The following is an 18,503-nucleotide window of genomic DNA, read 5'->3' as shown; positions in this document are numbered from 1 at the left end:
GATGTGACCTTGGCGGCCCGCCAACGCACTTTTCTGCAACGCACACGTGTGGCGCTGACAACGCGGTAAACAACCTGCCGAGAGAAACTTAAGTGTGATACGTTTTTTAAAAATCTTCATTAATATTCATAAGGATGCCGGTTTGAGAGAAAAGGTCATCGGTTATTTTCTGTTTCCTGACCTGTGTGTGTGTGGTCCTCAGTCCCAATGTGAATTTATCTGGTCCTCACTTCAGGGCTTATACAAGAATGTGTGTGTGATGCTGTTTATAGAGCAAGGCCAGTGGGATATTTTCATTCTCAAAAGAGGAAAACATTTCTACATTTGGTCTCGTTATTTCTAAAGTTCCCTGATCTCAAGGTCGACGCGCGGCGGCCGCCTTCCACCATGTTTGTAACGTGTGAAGCTGAGAGCTATAAATGCACCTTGAGTTATTTATTAATTTAGTATTTCCATGTTTGAGACCTCCGGGATCGTCTCTATCAAAGATCTTACGGCGTCCATATTTAGTTTTGTCATATTTTAACAGAATTATCCATATTCTTTAATGGGATTTAAAGAACGCAAAATAGGTTTCTAAAGTCATTCCCTTGTATTTCATCTGCTCAGGAATAAATAATTCTCGTCTCTCTCTCCCGTTACACACTAAGACTAAACGAGGCGTCTCATTGGTTCCCTTCTCGAAAGCCCTCATTGGACCCTCATGTCGGGTTCCTTTCACCCACAAGAACCCGTTGGCCTCCTCAGAATAGAACATGGAGTTCCTCCTGAAAACACAGAGGACGAGGCACTGGCCCACTTTCACTTCACCGTAAACACACACACACACACACACACACACACACACCTCCTACCTCCCCCATCTGTCACCATGAAATATTGATGCCCCTGCGCTGCTGTTCGGAATCACACACAGGCCACACACTCTCTCTCTCTCTCTCTCTCTTGCATACACGTGCACACGCACACACACACACACACACACACACACACACACACACCAGTGCACACTCACAAGCCCCCCCCCCACCCCTGTTCCAGGAAAGAATTGGCATTGTGTATTTTTGGTGAAGCCTAAGATGACATCATCCGTGAAGTTACCATGAGGCTGGTGTCTGAGGACCGTCTGCTGTTGAGAAAGAGTCCCTGAACACATCGTTGAATTGCTGCCAGGTTCAGGGACGTCTGCCCAGGTGGAGAAAACTAAAAGAGAGAGAGAGACTAAATAAAATCTGGTTATTTTGGAGCTCAAGTCTCTTTCAAAATGCAGAATTTATATAGAGAGCTAATAATTACAAAAGGTCGCCCCGGCCGACGATATGCGGGACACGGACGTCGGTCTCCCGAGTGAAAGTCCTGTGTTTGACCCGCCCACAAGCCCTCATTGGACTTCCTGGTGTCTCACACTCACTTATATTATATGTACATATTATTTTGCGTACATATAAGTACATATTATTTACACGTACACATATTATACGTAGATATTATCTATAGGTACATATACGTACATATAATATGTACATATTATACGTACACATTATTATACATACATATTACACATACATATTATTATATGTACATTTTATACGTTCATTTTATAACCTGTAACTTAATGTCACTCGTTTCAGTTAAACGTTGTTTAGTATTATTGATTATTATATCCAATGTTTAGAGTTATTATTATTGAGGTAAACAAGCAAATGACCAAAAGCCTTTGAAGCGTATCTGAGGTTCTGGCCTCTTCCTCTCGCGGGCTTCGGTCCCACGTTCATTTCCCAGAAGCCCCGGTGCCTTCAGGGGGATGTAGAGAGGATGCGTCAGCAGAAGACTCCCTCGTCTGATTGTGTTAGAAGTCCTTCGTATTGCACTTGACTCGTTATCAAAGGAAATAAAGGTCCCGTGGTTGTAGCAGGAAGTAGACCATGGTCCCTGTCGTCAGTACCCAGCACAAGGAGATCAGAACCGGGCCTGAATGTTCTCTTTCATGCTTCTCTCATGCATTATTAATCCTCCAGTTGTAGATTTCCATATTCTGACACAAAGCAATGTGTGTGTCCGTCTGTCCCGCGTCCCCTCCGGACCGGTTCCATCTGGTTCTGACTGGTTGGTTCTTTGGGTCCCGCTGCAGGTGCCTGTTCCTGCCCAGCCTGGCGCCCCACAACGCCCCCACCAACAACACCAACAGCGCCTCGGGGGTCAGCGACGGGGCCGTGCTGAGCGGGATGGGCTCAGGTCAGAGAAGCCAAGAGGGGTGCACGGCTGGCTGCCAAGAGAAAAGCGGCCAGCTGCTGCCTGTCCTGATTCTGTTATTGACCCGACTTCAGTCAACAGTCATGATATTAAACAACTTGATGAATACGAGTTGATGTTCAGCATTTCATTGCGACACATTTTAATAGGTCAACGACAGACGACCTCTACCTCCGTCTTTCCTTTTGTTTACCACCTCTTGGTTCTCTCTTTATTTCTCCTCCTCTTCTCTTTAAACCTCTCTGGATACTTTAATCTCAGTGTTTTTGGGTTCCGTGTCTCCTGGTTTTCGTCATGTGGGAAGAAAAAGCAACGACACCCGGAAACAGCCCATAGAGCACAGCAAGCTTCCTGCTCTTCTTCTCCTCTTTTCCTTTCCTCTTCCTCCTTTTCTCTTCTTCCCTTTTCCTTTCCTCTCCTCTTTCCCATTTTCCTTTCTTTTTCTCTCCTTCCCTGTCCTTTTCTCTTCTCTCCTCTCCTCCCTTCTCATGTCCTTTCATTTCCTCTCCTATTCTCTTCTCACCTCTCCTCTCTTCTCCTGTCCTCTTCTATTCTCCTCTCTTCTCTTCTCTTTCCAGTTATTCTCCTGTCCTTCACCACTCCTCATCCCCTACTCTCTTAATCACCCTCCCTCGTCTCCTTCACCACTCCTTATCCCCTCCTCTCTTAGTCACCCTCCCTCGTCTCCTTCACCACTCCTTATCCCCTCCTCTCTTAATCACCCTCCCTCGTCTCCTTCACCGCTCCTCATTTCTCCCTCTGTTTACCCATTCATCTGCTCCCTCTGCACTCATCCACCCCTCTTTCCTCTCCTCTTCTTTCCTCTCATCTCTCCTCTCTTGTCTTTCCAGTTCTTCACCTCTCCTCATTTCCTTTTACCTATTTATCTGCTCCCTCTGCACTCCTTCACCTCCCTTTCTCCTCTCTCCGTCTCCAATACTATTAATAGAGCTCGTCCCCTCCCTCGTCGCTTCCTGTCACTCGCGTCTTCCTCTCCTCCTTCCTCTCCTCCTCTCTCGCGTCGCTCTCCAACCCACAATCCTTTTCTGTCTATCTTCCGCCACTCATTACTTCCTCCTCCTTTCCCCCCCTTTTCTCTCCTCTCCTTCCCTCCATCGTCACTTCTCCTCGCCTCACTTGTCTTTCCCCCTCCCTCCTTCCTCTTCCCATCTTCTCTCCTCCCCATATCTCACTACCTACCCGACCCACATCCTCATGATGACATCATCGAGAAACTTTCATTCATCACCATGCTCAGGAAGTACCCGTGCCTCGGCGTCTCTGTTCCCGCGTTATTAACGTTCCTTTTCCTTCCACACACATGAGCAGCGACGTGTTGAATCCTCCTGGAGGTCGAAGAAAAAGAAAATAGATCGGAGAAAAAGAGACGACCGTCGGAATGAATTTGCATAAACAAAAAAATCTCCTGTGTCGTTTTCATACAAACTTTATTGAAGTAATGCGAGGATATTTGGCGCCAAATCGTCCCCTTTTTATGCAAATGAGCGGAAACGAACGTCTCAGCACTCTGAGACACATGCAGTTACAGTGAGACTTAAAATAAAATATGGTTATTGTAAATAACCCTATTAAGGGTTTATTGTTTTGTGTTGATTGTCTGTTTTTATATCTGCCTTATTGGTTTTGATGTATGCCTTTTTATATTTAATAATTTTATACGTGTTTTAATCTACTTTCTCTTAAGAGTTCAATTTGACTTTTATTTTGAAAGGTTAAAAGGAAGCGCACTTTTATTTTATGTTAAAATATTAACCTGACAGTACTGCTACAGATGTTACGGACAAATGCACATTTTATTTAAAGTTTAATCGTTCTAATGAAGCCGTCTGAGGCTGGTGTCTTACGGTGGTGACAAGGAGGTGATAGTTTACGAGTTTTAATTCATGTTTATTCACCTAAAGAGAGAAATAAAGAAGTTTCACCAGCAGTAAGTTTCACGCCGATTCATATACGGGGATCCGTTACCGTTATTGTGTCAAGAAAAAGCACGAGAAGCTGTAACAAAAACGGACTGATTTGCACATGTGGAATAAAATGACTTTCTGAAAAACTAAACTATAACCTGCACCCCCTCCTCCTCCTCCAGGGGAGCGCTTGTTCCCGCCCCCGTCGGGCCTGAGCTACTCCACCTGGTTCTGCGTGGAGCGCTTCAGCGCCGCCCCCCAGGCCCACCCGGTGCGCCTGCTCACCGTGGTGCGCCGGGCCACGTCCTCCGAGCAGCACTACGTGTGTCTGGCCGTGGTTCTGTCCGCCAAGGACCGCTCGCTCAGCGTGTCCACCAAGGAGGAGCTGCTGCAGGCCCACGGTGAGTAGCGCCGGCTCCCAGCCGACACCTTCCATGACATGTAGAGTCTGTGTTCGGCCTCCTGGTGGGGAGTGTCGCGTGTCACGAGGAGGCGGCTACATATACAGGGAACACCTGGAGAAGTCCTGGGGAAAGCAGTGTGTTTTACTGTGTGTATCTGTGTGTGTCTGTGTCTGTTTGTGTGTGTGTCTCTGTCTGTAAGTGTGTGTCTGTTTGTGTGTGCGTCTGTGTGTTTGTCCCTATCTGTGTGTGTATGTGTGTGTGTGTGTCTGTGTGTCTCTGTGTGTGTGTCCCTGTGTGTCTGTGTGTGTCCCTGTCTGTCTGTGTGTTTCTCTGTCTGTGGGTCTATGTGTGTGTGTGTCACACACATCATGATCACTTGAGTCCTCCTGTGTGTATTTGATTTTACAAAGACAGTTTTAACCGTTAGTTTTTTTGCGTGACTCCTTAATGAAGCTGGTTTCAGTCTGAGACCCAGAGCTTCACGTTCTTTACCGCCTTCTTCCTTCTTCCCTCACCCCCCCAAAAAAATCACCGAGCAGCGGACGAGTCGAGCGAGGAAGCGTCCTTCTACGAGATCCTGCCCTGCTGCGCTCGCTTCCGCTGCGGCGAGCTGATCCTGGAGGGCCAGTGGCACCACCTGGTGTTAGTGATGAGTAAAGGCATGCTGAAGAACAGCATGGCCTCGCTGTACCTGGACGGGCAGCTGGTGGGCACCGTCAAGGTAGGGGGGAGGGGGTTCTCTGATTTCATATAAACCATGACAGTAAAAAAAAAAGAACGCGTGTAATGTGATGTATTTCCCCCCCCCCCCCTCAGCTCCACTACGTCCACAGTACGCCGGGCGGCTCCGGCTCCACCAACCCCCCCGTGCTGAGCACCGTCTACGGCTATGTGGGCACGCCGCCGGCCCAGCGCCAGCTCTCCAGCCTGGTGTGGCGTCTGGGGCCCAGCCACTTCCTGGAGGAGGTGCTGCCCGCCGCCAGCGTCGCCGCCATCTTTGAGCTGGGGCCCATCTATGTGGGCAGCTTCCAGGCCGTCTACCTGCCCTGTGAGTGGCAGCTTCACCCCCCCCCCCCCCCATATTCTTTCTTTTCAATGTTCTTTTCTTTTATCTTCTTTATTGCCCCAGGTAAAGACTCGAAGGCGGAGGTGGCGCCGGCGGCCCCGGTGGCGTTGGTTCCGGAGGAGAAAGTGTCCTTCAGCCTCTACGCGCTCTCCGTCTCCACGCTCACGGTGGCCAAGATCAGGAAGGTCTACAACAAGCTGGACAGCAAAGCCATCGCCAAGCAGGTCAGAGGTCAAGAGACGAGTCCAGGGGACGCAAAGCTAAACACACTTTAAATATTCATATTTAGTTCACTGAGAATTATATATCACGAAATATTAATATTATATTTATTAGATTGTATTTATAATATATATATTGTTTTTATAATATATTTATAATATGTATATTATATTTATATTAAATATATATTTTATATATTATATTAGATTATATTTATATATATTGTTTTTATAATATATTTATATTATATTTATATTATATATATATTATATTTACTTTATATATAATATATTTATATTATATATTGTATTATATATTAAATTTATATATTATATATATAATATATATATTGCATATATATAATATTTATATTTCATTTATATATATATAATAAGCAGCTAACACGCCATCCTATTATGTGTGTTAGAGCTCCACACGTCCTTATCTCTCTCCCCACCTGTCAAGTTATTTCCCAGCCTGCACTGCTCTGCCCCGCTGAGCCTCGGCTCTCGGCAACCCCGCAGGAAGCCGACGACACAGATAATGCCGAGGCAGCATTTATAGAGAATACACACCGCCGTGCACGAAGGCCGTATCCCTTACCCCTTTTCTCCCTCGCTAAATCACGTTAAAAATAATTAATAGAGTATTTTGCAGGCGGAGCAACGGAGCGTCTCTTTTCATTCTCGCTAAATTGCTCCAATATTTCACATTAACTGGCTGAACAAAAGCTTTTTTAGAAAGTCCAGCCCTTTTTGTACACCATCCGCTGACTTCAGCATTATGGTCTGTTGCAGCATCCACAGAGAGAGAAACAAAGAGACGTTTAAGCAAACATTCTCCTTTATTCATTAATTCATTCCCTCTATTTATCACGCTCTATAGTATGTAATTATTCTATATTCTTTTGAGCAATGCAAGTTAACACTGTCTGACCTTGACCGTGACCTTGTCTCACCTGACCCTTTCCTCTCTCCCTCTGTGTAGCTCACCGTGTCCTCTCATGAAAACGCCACCCCGGTCAAGCTCATCCACAACGCCGCCGGCCACCTCAACGGACCGGCGCGCACCATCGGCGCCGCCGTCATCGGATATTTAGGTAAAACGAAAGTCATATGATATAATATAAATATATTTATATATACTCAATTATATATCATATATATAATATAGTACATATAATATAAATATATATTATATATATATATAATGTAAATATAATATATCTAGTAGACATTTTATGTAATATAAATATTATATAAATATAATAAAATATATATAGTATAAATAGTATATAATATTAATATTATATATAACATATGTAGTATACATATTATATAATATAAATTTATATATATACAAATATAATATATATATATATAAATATAATAACTTGTGAGTGTGAACTTGCCGTGTTTCCCCCTTCCACCCCGCAGGCGTCCGCGCGTTCGTGGCCAAACCCGTGGCCACCAACCTGCAGTACGTGGGCGGGGCGGCGGCCATCTTGGGACTGGTCGCCATGGCGTCGGACGTGGAGGGGCTCTACGCCGCCGTCAAGGCGCTGGTGTGCGTGGTGAAGAGCAACCCACTGGCCAGCAAGGAGATGGAGCGCATCAGAGGATACCAGGTGAGAGGGAGGTCTCTTCTTCTTCGTCTTTTCCCTCTCCTTTCTTTTTCTCCTCCTTCTTCTTCTTTTTTGTTTTTGAAATGTACACTCAGTTAAAAATCATATGTTTCCTTCTGTAAATTTAGTATTATCGTAGTTTTGCGATATCTCCAAAACCTTTTTCCCTTTGGGGAGTCTTTTATAAAAAGAAACTCGTCCAGTTAACACCACCTCCTCCTCCTCCTCCTCCTCCTCCCCCCAGCTGCTGGCCATGCTGCTGAAGAAGAAGCGCTCGCTGCTCAACAGCCACATCCTCCATCTCACCTTCTCCCTGGTGGGGACGGTGGACAGCGGCCACGAGACCTCCATCATCCCCAACTCCACCGCCTTCCAGGACCTGCTGTGTGACTTCGAGGTGAGGGGCTCTGGGGGGCTCCGGGGGGTGGGGGTTAATATGTACCATAGAAGCCACCTCTTCTTGCCGGTTATTTTTTTGTTTTGCCGAGGTCTCATTCTCCTCCTCCTCCTGCTCCTCCTTCTGCTCCTCAGGTCTGGCTCCATGCTCCCTACGAGCTCCACCTGTCTCTGTTTGAGCATTTCATCGAGCTGCTGACGGAGTCCAGGCAAGTGTGTGTGTGTGTGTGTGGGGGGGGGGGGGGGGGGGTTATTTCCAGGCCTGGAAAAGTCCTTAAGAAAAAGAAACAAAAATGAAATAACAAAAGTTTTGGAAAAATCATTTCACAAAATGTTTGCTCATGGAAATTTGGTTTAGAGTTATGGACATCCATTGTTTAACGTGTGTGTGTGTGTGTGTGTGTGTGTGTGTGTGTGTGTGTGTGTGTGTGTGTGTGTGTGTGTGTGTGTGTGTGTGTGTGTGTGTGTGTGTGTGTGTGTGTGTGTGTGTGTGTGTGTGTGTGTGTGTGTGTGTGTGTGTGTGTGTGTGTGTGTGTGTGTGTACACACACACAGCGAGGCGGCCAAGAACGCCAAGCTGCTGCGTGAGTTCCAGCTGATCCCCCGACTGCTGCTGACCCTGAGGGACGCCTCTCTGTCGCAGCCCACCGTGGCGGCCATCGGCGCCGTGCTCAGCCTGCTGCTGCAGGGCTTCCCCAGCACCCACGACCTGCTGCGGTGAACACGCACTCGGCTGTTTGATGCCCGACATCTGGAGGGAAAAGGACAGACCTGGAATGAAAACCTATGTTTCTCCTCTCAGGTTCGGCCAGTTCATCTCTTCCACTCTGCCCACGTTCGCTGTGTGCGAGAAGTTCGTGGTGATGGAGATCAACAACGAGGAGAAGCCCGACGGAGGTAACGCGCCATTTCTTTCAATCCTATTTAGTTGGTAAAAAAACCCACATTCCTAACCCGTGTCGTCTCCCAGGCACCGACGAGGACTTCGGTGGCCTCCTGTCGGCGAGCCTCATCCTGCTGAGGAACCGGCTGCTGGACAACCTGCTGCGGCTGCTCTTCACCACTAAGGAGAAGTGCACCGTCAACGCCCAGTGAGTCTCCTCTAACCGCTAAGCTCCGCCCCCCCAAATGTGACTCGGACATCGAGGGTTAAAGCTGTGTGTCCGACCGCAGGGCGTGCGAGGACCTGGTGCGGACGCTGGGCTTCGATTGGCTGCTGATGTTCATGGAGGAGCACCTGCACTCCAGCACGGTGACGGCCGCCCTGTGGCTGCTGGTGGTACTGCTCTCCAACCAGTCCATCCTCAACCGCTTCAAGGAGGGCCTGTGCGGCGGCGGCTGGCTGGACCACACCGACGCCGTGCTGACCAATAAGATCGGCACAGTGCTGGGTGAGTGGGCGTGGCCGCGGGGGGGCGGGGCGTTGTGCGGTGTATGTGTACTGTGTGTTGTAATGTGGCTCAGCAGAAGCCTCTCCTCACTCTGGCAACGCTTTCCGTCGGAGCTGGCCGTCGTTCAGTGCGCAACGGGCCGCGCCGTGTGCGCGCCTCGCGGCCAAGGGTTCGTTTTCTTCCTTTTTGCCTTTGTTGTTCTATTTTAGATTTAGTGTTTGCCTCCCCCGCTACTTCCTGCTGCCGCAGAGTCCCCCCCCCCCGAGCTCGGTGGTTTTCAACCTGGGAGATCTGGATCATTTCTCCTCTTCCTCGAGAACCACTGACCTCCCCTGACCTGTCATGGGCGACCTGAAGCTCTCGACCTCTCGACCCCGACCCGTTGTTTTAGGAGCTTTGATCCTTTTCACTTTAAATCCTGCTTGAAGCGCAAAGTTAGAGGATTAAGCCTATACATGTAACCAACAGCATCTTACCTCTTACCTCTTAACCTCCTCCTCCTCTTCCTTTCCCTCCTCACCCTCTGCCTCCTACTCTTCCTCTTCCACTTCCTCCTCCCCTTCTACTTCCACTTCCTCCTCCTCTTCTACTTCCACTTCCTCCTCTCCCTCTGCCTCCCTCTTCCTCCTCCCTCCTCTTCTTCCGCCTCCTCCTCCTCTTCCACTTCCTCCTCCTCCCTCTTCCTTTCCTTTCTCCTCCTCCCTCATCTTCCTCTTATTCCTCTTCCTCCTCCTTTCCCTCCTCTCTCTTGCTCTTCCACTTCCTCCTCCTCTTCCTCCCTCCGCTTCCTCCTCGCCCTCTGCCTCCTCCTCTCTCTTGCTCTTCCACTTCCTCCTCCTCCCTCTTCCTCCTCATCCTCCCTCCTCCTCCTCCTCCTCCCCCTCCTCCTTCTCCTCCCCCTCCAGGCTTCAACGTGGGCCGCAGTGCCGGTGGGCGTTCCACGCTGCGTGAGATCAACCGGGAGGCGTGCCACTTCCCGGGTCTCCCGGTGCTGCAGACGTTGCTGCCGAAGCACACCAACGTGCCGGAGCTCTACTTCCTGCTGATGGCGCTGTTCCTGCAGCAGCCCGTCACCGAGCTGCCGGACAGCCTGCAGGTACATGTCAGTACCGCCACGCTTTCTTTCTTCTTCTACGGTTTATTTGCAGTAGTGTTGAGGAAGCTCCGAGAGGCCGGCGAGGAGAAAAACCTAATATTCTGGTCATTTGTGAAACTGGTGGGAAAAAAGTGTTAGTTGTTGTAATACTCATGTTGGCCACAAGAGGCTGACTGGCACGCTGTGTTCTAATAATAACTTTAATGTTATTTAACTTGAGAACTTGTGTTGAATTGAGAAATAAAAAATACAAGAAAACATGGATGCTTTTAGTCCACGGAGTAGTGGTGCACTTTTCGCCTCTTGTGGCCAACATGAGTATGACAACAACAAGCACAATAAATAAATTAATACAACTTTTTTTACCTGCAAACTTTTTTTAAATTCAACTACTTTTTTACCTCTCAAGGCTTCCATAAACATCCTTAAATATGAAATTATAAAAATGTGACTGTAATGTCTTTTCTTTAAATCAAACAATCTTTAAATCAAACAAATTCACTGAAATGATGTACACGTTTAGTAAAACAGCATAATAATGTGTCATAATGATTCAAATTGTATATTTAGGGTAATTTACATCCTATTAATTATCCTAATAACCATGATTTAAATGCAACTGATGGAAGAAATACATTCTCGAAGTTGATGTTTTCTCTCTCCTATGTCGGAGGGAGAAAACATCAACGTATGACCACGTGTCGTGTGTTTACCTGGGGTGTGTTTACCTCCGTCCTCCCTCTCAGTTCGACCTGGACTCCATCTGGACTTTCATCTTCGGCGTCCCGGCCTCCAGTGGCACCGTGGTGGGCTCTATCCACAGCGTGTACATGGAGGCGGCCTTCCTGCTGCTGGCCATGCTGCGCAGCATGCTCAACCTGGTGAGGGCTCTTTGGAAAGAAGACTTGTTTATTTGATACGTCTGCCGAGTCCATGCTTGATTGTTTTTTCTCTCCCCCCTTCCTCTCTCTCTCTCAGCCGTGGCAGTCGGAGGAGGAGGGCTCCTGGCTGAGGGAGTACCCGGTGACCCTCCTGCAGTTCTTCCGGTACCTCTACCACAATGTGTCCGACCTGGCGCCCATGTGGCACAGCGCTGAGTTCCTGTGCGCGCTCGCCGCCACCGTCTTCCCCTTCAACATCCGGCCGTACTCCGAGATGGTGAGGCGGCCGCGAGTGTTTCTATTCCAGAAAGTTATCGATTGAGTCGTCCTGGAACAAAATTCAATCCCAAAAGTTTTGGAAAAGTCCTGGAAATTTGATAAATAATATACAATATACATGTATGTATATATATTTATATATATGTATCTATATATATATGTGTGTGTATATATATATATTAGGGTTACAACTAACGATTATTTTGATAATCGATTAATCTGTTGATTATTTTTTCGATTAATCGGATAAAAAAAAAAAACCTTTATTCAAAACAGGAAAAAAATAAAATCCCAACATTTTTTGAAAAGTAATTCAAATTTGTCTTATTCAAATTTTAATTTACACGTTATATATACGGTATGCTTTGTAATTCTCATTGTTAGTTTAAATACTACATCTTCTCACTTTGTCATGTATACACAGAGTTTTCACAAAATGTTTAATTATGGAAATTTGGTTTAAAGTCATGGAAAGGTCCTGGAGACCCACTGGTCACCATGGTGATGAACCGTCACAAACAGACTGACAGCGCTTTACTCGCCTGACTGTTTGTAGTTTAAGCGCGTCATACGCGGAGAAATGTTTTCCGCCATCCGCCACGGTATAATTAACCACTAGTTCTACGTTATACTTCTTGTGGAAATGCCACACATGTGGTAACATCTAGCGCCCTGGTGTCATAACATCATCTGTAGGCGCACACAGCTCCGTGAATGACTTCCGCATCCAGCGCCACGAGGGCAGCAGCAGCCAATTAGATTCACTAACGGAGGAGCAGCTCAGCGCTGATTGGCTCTCACAACGCAGCGTTCGTCTCTCCCTCTCGCTCCGCTCTTGTTTCTCCTGCGCCGCTCTGCGCTCAACTAAACTTTTTTTATACTCCGCGACTTATTGAGCGCCGTAATAATCGCGCAACACAACGAATCGATAACGAAATTCGTTGGCAACTATTTTAATAATCGATTTTATCGATTCGTTGTTGCAGCCCTAATATATATATAAAATATATATTATTAAAATGTTTGGTCATGTAAATGTAGTTTAAATTCCTGGAAGCCCATTGGTCACCATGTGTATGTACTCTGCTTTTTCCAGGTCACCGATCTGGATGACGAGGCGGGGTCTCCCACCGAGGAGTTCAAGGGCTTCGCCGGGGACTCGTCTGGCATGAACCGCAGCCAATCGGAGTACTGCAACGTGGGCTCCAAGACCTCCTTAACCAACCACCCGGCCAAGAAGTACGTCTTTGACTTCATGAGGGTCCTGATCATGGACAACCTGTGCATGACGCCGGCCAGCAAGCAGACGCCCGTCATCGACCTGCTGCTGGAGGTGAGGACCCACTAACTCGTCCTCTGGCTCCTCGTCCCCTGCAGCCTCGTCCTCGTCCCCTATCTCCTCACCCTCTGTCTCCTCTCCCTCTGTCTCCTCCTCCTCTGTCTCTTCGTCCTCTGCCTCCTCGTCCTCTGTCTCCTCTATAACTGTTCCTCCTTGTCCCAGGCGTCTCCGGAGCGCTCCACCAGGACGCAGCAGAAGGAGTTCCAGTCCAACATCCTGGACGGCGTGATGGAGCACCTCCTGGCCGCTGACGTCCTTCTGGGTCAGAACAAAGTTTTTTCTCTGGATTCTGACGAACGTAAACAATCGAGTTCCCCGTGCAGCTCGCTGACGCCTCACAAACAGCTGATGATGCAGGAAAATGTCCCCTGATGAGCAGCTTGGACCCGTTTCTTGGCTCCGTGAGAGGCTCTGATGCGTCATCATGAGTCAGCAGAGCGTCTTTTGGAGTCTGCAGTCCGGCTTCTTCATTATGTCAAATATGAATTAGAAGACCATAACATGGCTTCGTGTTTTGAACCCTTCAGACCTAATTTCTAAAGGAATCTGAGCTCGTAACTCAGTGTTTTTACAGCATATAATCTACGGCAGATATCCCCAGCTGTCACTCAAGACGTCAGACTAGTGTAAACATTCTGTTAAGCCCCTCCCCTCATTCAGAAGTTGTTTTGTGTCTCTTTGTGGTCGTTTCGTTTATCTCTGGTTGTTTTATTTTTCAGTTTTGTGGTAATCTAGTGTCTGTTTGTAGCTTTTTATTTGTGGTTGTTTTGTGTGGTAGGTTTCTTTTCTAATTTAGTCGTTTTGTGTCTCTTTGTGGTTGTTTTGTCTCTGTGTTTCTAATCCTCTCTCTCTCTCTCCCCCCTCCCCCCCTCCAGGTGAAGACGCCTCTCTGCCCCTCAGCAGTGGAGGCAGCTACCAGATCCTGGTGAACAACGTCTTCTACTTCAGCCAGAGGGTGGTGGACAAGCTGTGGCAGGGCATGTTCAACAAGGACTCCAAGCTGGTGGTGGACTTCATCGTGCAGCTCATCGGACAGGTGAGAGGGGGGGCTCATCATACAGGTGAGGGAGGGGCTCATCATACAGGTGAGGGGTGACCAAGGGGTATTAAAGAAAATACATCTTCAGATAACTGCAACACAACATTCTGGCTGGTAAAACACTCGATAGTAGATAATAGACAACACCCCTCCTCTCTGTCTGACCCCCCTCCCCCTGTTCTCCTTCTCCTCCTCCTCCAGTCCAAGAGGCGTTCCCAGGGTCTCTCCCTCGACGCCATCTACCACTGCCTGAACCGGACAGTACTCTACCAGCTCTGCCGACCCCACAAGACGGTCGCCCAGCAGGTGGCGCTGCTGGACTCCCTGCGGGTCCTGACCGTCAACCGCAACCTGGTGCTCGGGCCGGGCAACCACGACCAGGACTTTGTGGCCTGCCTGGCCCACTGCTTCATCTGCCTGCACAGCGGGGGGTACGGTCACATTGGGCGGGGTCAAGGGTCAGGGGTCAGGAGCAGGGTTTGCTTATACGGTCGTTTGCATGGAGCAGTAAGTGAGCAGCAATGCGACAGGAAGTGAGCGGCATGCGGCAGGAAGTAAGCGGCATGCGGCAGGAAGTGAGCGGCATGAGGCTGGAAGTGAGCGGCATGCGGCAGGAAGTGAGCGGCATGAGGCAGGAAGTGAGTGGCATTGGATTCAATTTATTGTAATTGCTTGAGTACAGGTACAGAGGCAACGAAATGGCAAGAAAGGATGAAAGATTACAGCATAACATGAGGAGAGAGAGCACATAAGCACATACATTTTAAACATGACTTGCAATGGGGGGGGGGGGGCGGGGGGGGGAGGTAAGCCAAAGACTGGGTGATCTAAGCCCAGCCAGTGGGGGGCAGAAGGTAACCAGCAAAGACAAGCAGCCATTACGGTGCCAGTCACAGACCCCGTCCTGTCACACTGGGGGTACGAAGCAGGCGAAGGCGTAGGATGGGGGTGAGGGTAGTGAATGCATATCAGTGAGTTGAAAGTGTGTGTGAGTGGCCTAGTTTGCCGTCCTTCCCCAGGCCACAATCAGAAAGAGTTCTCAGTTCGCAAGATGGTCGTTGCCATGGAGATAGCCTTGAAAGGCATGAGGCTGGAAGTGAGCGGCATGAGGCAGGAAGTGAGCGGCATGAGGCAGGAAGTGAGTGTCATGAGGCAGGAAGTGAGCGTCATGATGCTGGAAGTGAGCGGCAGGAAGTGAGCGGCATGAGGCAGGAAATTAAAAAAATGTGTGCGTACTGCAAGAAGTACCGATAATTTCCGAAAATGCAGCAGGGACAGAGTTTCCTCCCATGTTGGGGAAACAATATGATGTAACACAACACACTGTTCGACTACAGAGAGCAAACTGTGTGTGTGTCCGCAGCAGCGTGGAGGGCTTCGGTCTGGAGGCGGAGGCCCGGATGACCACCTGGCACGTCATGATGCCCACGGAGAACGAGGCGGACGCCACGCACAGCCACGACGTCAGCGAGGGTGAGGCTGTGTGTGTGTGAACATATTTAACCCTGCTGACTGTTTGCGTGTGTGGTGTCTAAGAATATCCTCTTTTAAGAAATGCACATCTTGCTCTTGGATTATGTGTGCGTCTGTGGAATATTATAATATATATATTAGGGCTGTCAGCGTTAACGCGTTAATCTATGCGATTAATTTGGCCGCGATTAACGCACTAAAATATTTTAACGCAACTTTGTTTACTTCCGGTGTGCGTTGACGTTTTTGCACTCCTCTGACACTGTTTCCGTTTTTAAAACAATTATTTCTCCGCGAAAATACGGAGCAGGAATCAGTTTAAAATCGTGGATGAATCAGTCGGGTTTCCTCTTCCGCTGCTTCCTCCCGTCTGCTCCTCCGACCCACAGAGACACAGAGGGGCGACGTGTCCGGTGACGCGGAAAGAACTCGTAACACAAAACCTTAACCGTAATTTGTCAATCCGTTTGTCTGTCAACATTTTGCGAAAAAAACAACCAATGAACACTCAGTAAATCACAAAGGACCTCCCACCTCACAGGTGAGGCTCATTAGCAGCCTGCCAGTCAGAGAACCAGAGAACACCGCGCGAGGACAACTGAGCCTCATTGTATAGAGATTGACAGCCCTAATATATATATATATATATAATAATATGTATTATATATTTAATACATATATATAAATTATATATATTAATAAGCTGCAATATTTCAGTTTTTGTAATGAATAATCCAGAAATGCATGACATTTTTGTTTTTCTAATTGCATTACAGAAAATAAAGAACTTCATCACAATATTCTAATTTTCTGAGACAGTCCTGTATATAATATATATACAGGGTTTTTCCTGGGTCAAAATGGGTCTTTGGTGCTCCCAAAAAAAATGTTTAGCGCGCTGCGCGCGCACGGTCTGTATTACCATATCACCGTAATTAGCAGACATCTATGTATTTTTTTTTTTCCCCCAGAAATAATGGAGGCAATGCTTGAGGAAATCATTTTGCTAAAATAGATAGGCTAATAGATTGACAACTAGAGATGCACTGATCAGGTTTTTTGGTGCCGATCACTGAAATCAGTACCTGCCGATCCGATATCACCGATCACGGTGTCGATTGAAGCATTCTATTTATTGTGTAGCATTATTACCTAGGAATATGAGGAAATACACATATAAAGCACCTCAAACATTAAAGAAATTACCGATTTCTTTAAACATTTAGGACTTTTACTTCGAAAAATTTCCTAATTGATGCATTCAAATTGTTTGATTGCTATTGTAGGGGATTTCAGATATGTATGGAACATATCTGCATCATTCATTTCCTTGAACTCTTGGGGAAATCTATATACAGGACTTTTCTTAACATACAAAAGTCTGACTTATTTTTATAAACTCTTCCTTGGTACAGTAAAAATGTTTTAATGTTCGCATAATTTAAGCTAAATCTCAGAAACGATCTCTACAGATACAAAATCAGTTCATTGTTTACTTGTATATGTTAGTGTATGATTTGTCGACATCTTATTTTGATAAACGGATGTTGTTTCACGTGATTCTTTCCGCTAACTTTGCAAAACCGGATGTTGTCACATAAATCCTTCCGCTAACGTTAACAAAACCCTCGCGCTCCCGATCGAATGTGTTTACCGTGAGCATCAGTCTATAGGGGCAGACATGTGAGAGTCGGCTGAGTCGACCCAGAGATTCAACTCGGGGGACGGGGACGCCGCTCGGTGGTGAGGATCCCCTCGTGGACCTCTCACTCTGCGGCCCTCGCCGGGCGCATCGTCTCCGTTGCGATGCGCCGCGATTGAAACGTCTGATAGTTCTCGCAGATGTTACATCATCTGATCGATCGGTTTGATCGGCCGTTTTGAGAACGCCGATCAAAACCGATAATGGGAATATCGGCCGATATGGATCGGCGCCGATCAGATCCGTGCATCCCTATTGACAATAGTCCAGGTGTATTTGTGCACGTCGGGCTGTTGAGTGACCAGCAGCTGGCCGTTCTGTCCATTCACCTCACAGTTGTGTATTGATCAGACAAGAAGACACGCTTATCAACTCGATTACTATTAATCAAAACAGAACGAGGGTTCGGCTGTAGCCGACTTGAAACATACTATTGAGAACATATTCGCTGACATGCACGTGATGAACACAGGTTTTTTTGTTGTTTTTTTCATCGCGGACTTTTTTTGCCTTTGGCGCTCGGGATTTATTCATAGGCGTTCGGGAAAACGGCGCGCCCAAATGTTCTCTATGCAGGAAAAACCCTGCATATATATATAATACATATATATTATAATATATATTGTAAGAGCCAAATGCATGATTTCATTTGTTATAATAATTTAGTTTTAAAAGATTTTAAAAGGTAACTGAAGATAAATCTTATTCATTATGATTTGAAAGAATGTTTCAGGCATGAGAATCCCTCACCTTTCGGCAAAATTCTGCGTTTTGAAACCAAAATAGGGACTCGCGTGAATCGTGTAGATCCGAAGAGTTTTTGTTTTGGGGTAGGGGGGGGGTCAATTGGCCGGCCGGCGTTTATGAGATTGGAGTGGGACACGGAGAAAATGTGGAGTGGTGCTCTTCGCAATAAAACATCTTTGATGGGACGTGTCGCGTCTCGGCCAATCAGCGTCAAGATGTCTTCAGCGTTTGGTGGTTTAGGTTAGCTTGAATGTTAGACGCTACTTCTGCTGCTGTCGCGCTGCACGGTGTAGCGATGCTAACAAAGTACCCGTACGTTAAAAACGATGTGATTTAGCATATTTTTAGTATCGATACTTCATTAAAAGAGCGCGGGATCAGAGCGCACGCGCTGCTCCGTGTCAAGCTGTCTGCGCACACTGCGCAGCGCTAACAGAGAGGGGCGTTAAGTGGCGGAATTTTCGGCTTTAAAAATAAAAATAAAAAAAGTTGCCAGAAGTGAAATGTTTAAGTTCAGTCTGTAAAGTTCTGTAACTCTACAGCTGCTCATCCTGATGAACTCGGTATCATCTGGTCAGATACAGAACGGCCTCATAGTGTATAATCAATGCTCTGATGGCTCCATGTAGTTTCATTAATATCTTGTAGGCTAATACTAATATTACTG

The 18,503-nt window shown here is 47.1% G+C and overlaps 1 protein-coding gene across 8 annotated transcripts in view; it reads left to right on the top strand.

Annotated features, from left to right (window-relative positions):
- The window catches only part of wdfy3 (WD repeat and FYVE domain containing 3), a 70,865-nt gene that overhangs the window by 33,474 nt on the left and 18,888 nt on the right, over nt 1-18,503 (top strand). For 5 of the 8 annotated variants that reach the window (XM_056419909.1, XM_056419908.1, XM_056419906.1 and 2 more), the window contains 21 exons: nt 2,132-2,235; nt 4,361-4,579; nt 5,122-5,303; nt 5,399-5,630; nt 5,712-5,872; nt 6,858-6,969; nt 7,307-7,497; nt 7,739-7,891; nt 8,026-8,099; nt 8,445-8,606; nt 8,692-8,786; nt 8,860-8,980; nt 9,063-9,280; nt 10,186-10,382; nt 11,123-11,257; nt 11,355-11,534; nt 12,633-12,869; nt 13,038-13,137; nt 13,751-13,911; nt 14,116-14,345; nt 15,278-15,387. In XM_056419909.1, coding sequence (XP_056275884.1) covers nt 2,132-2,235; nt 4,361-4,579; nt 5,122-5,303; nt 5,399-5,630; nt 5,712-5,872; nt 6,858-6,969; nt 7,307-7,497; nt 7,739-7,891; nt 8,026-8,099; nt 8,445-8,606; nt 8,692-8,786; nt 8,860-8,980; nt 9,063-9,280; nt 10,186-10,382; nt 11,123-11,257; nt 11,355-11,534; nt 12,633-12,869; nt 13,038-13,137; nt 13,751-13,911; nt 14,116-14,345; nt 15,278-15,387 — 3,374 coding nt within the window. The remainder of the gene's footprint in view (nt 1-2,131; nt 2,236-4,360; nt 4,580-5,121; nt 5,304-5,398; nt 5,631-5,711; nt 5,873-6,857; nt 6,970-7,306; nt 7,498-7,738; nt 7,892-8,025; nt 8,100-8,444; nt 8,607-8,691; nt 8,787-8,859; nt 8,981-9,062; nt 9,281-10,185; nt 10,383-11,122; nt 11,258-11,354; nt 11,535-12,632; nt 12,870-13,037; nt 13,138-13,750; nt 13,912-14,115; nt 14,346-15,277; nt 15,388-18,503) is intronic. The other 3 variants (XM_056419910.1, XM_056419903.1, XM_056419905.1) reach the window with 2 other exon arrangements.

This window comes from Pseudoliparis swirei, chromosome 7 (genome assembly GCF_029220125.1).
Source record: "Pseudoliparis swirei isolate HS2019 ecotype Mariana Trench chromosome 7, NWPU_hadal_v1, whole genome shotgun sequence".
NCBI lineage: Eukaryota > Metazoa > Chordata > Actinopteri > Perciformes > Liparidae > Pseudoliparis > Pseudoliparis swirei.
Note: the sequence above shows the minus strand (reverse complement) of the source record. Positions and strands in the feature narration are given on the sequence as shown.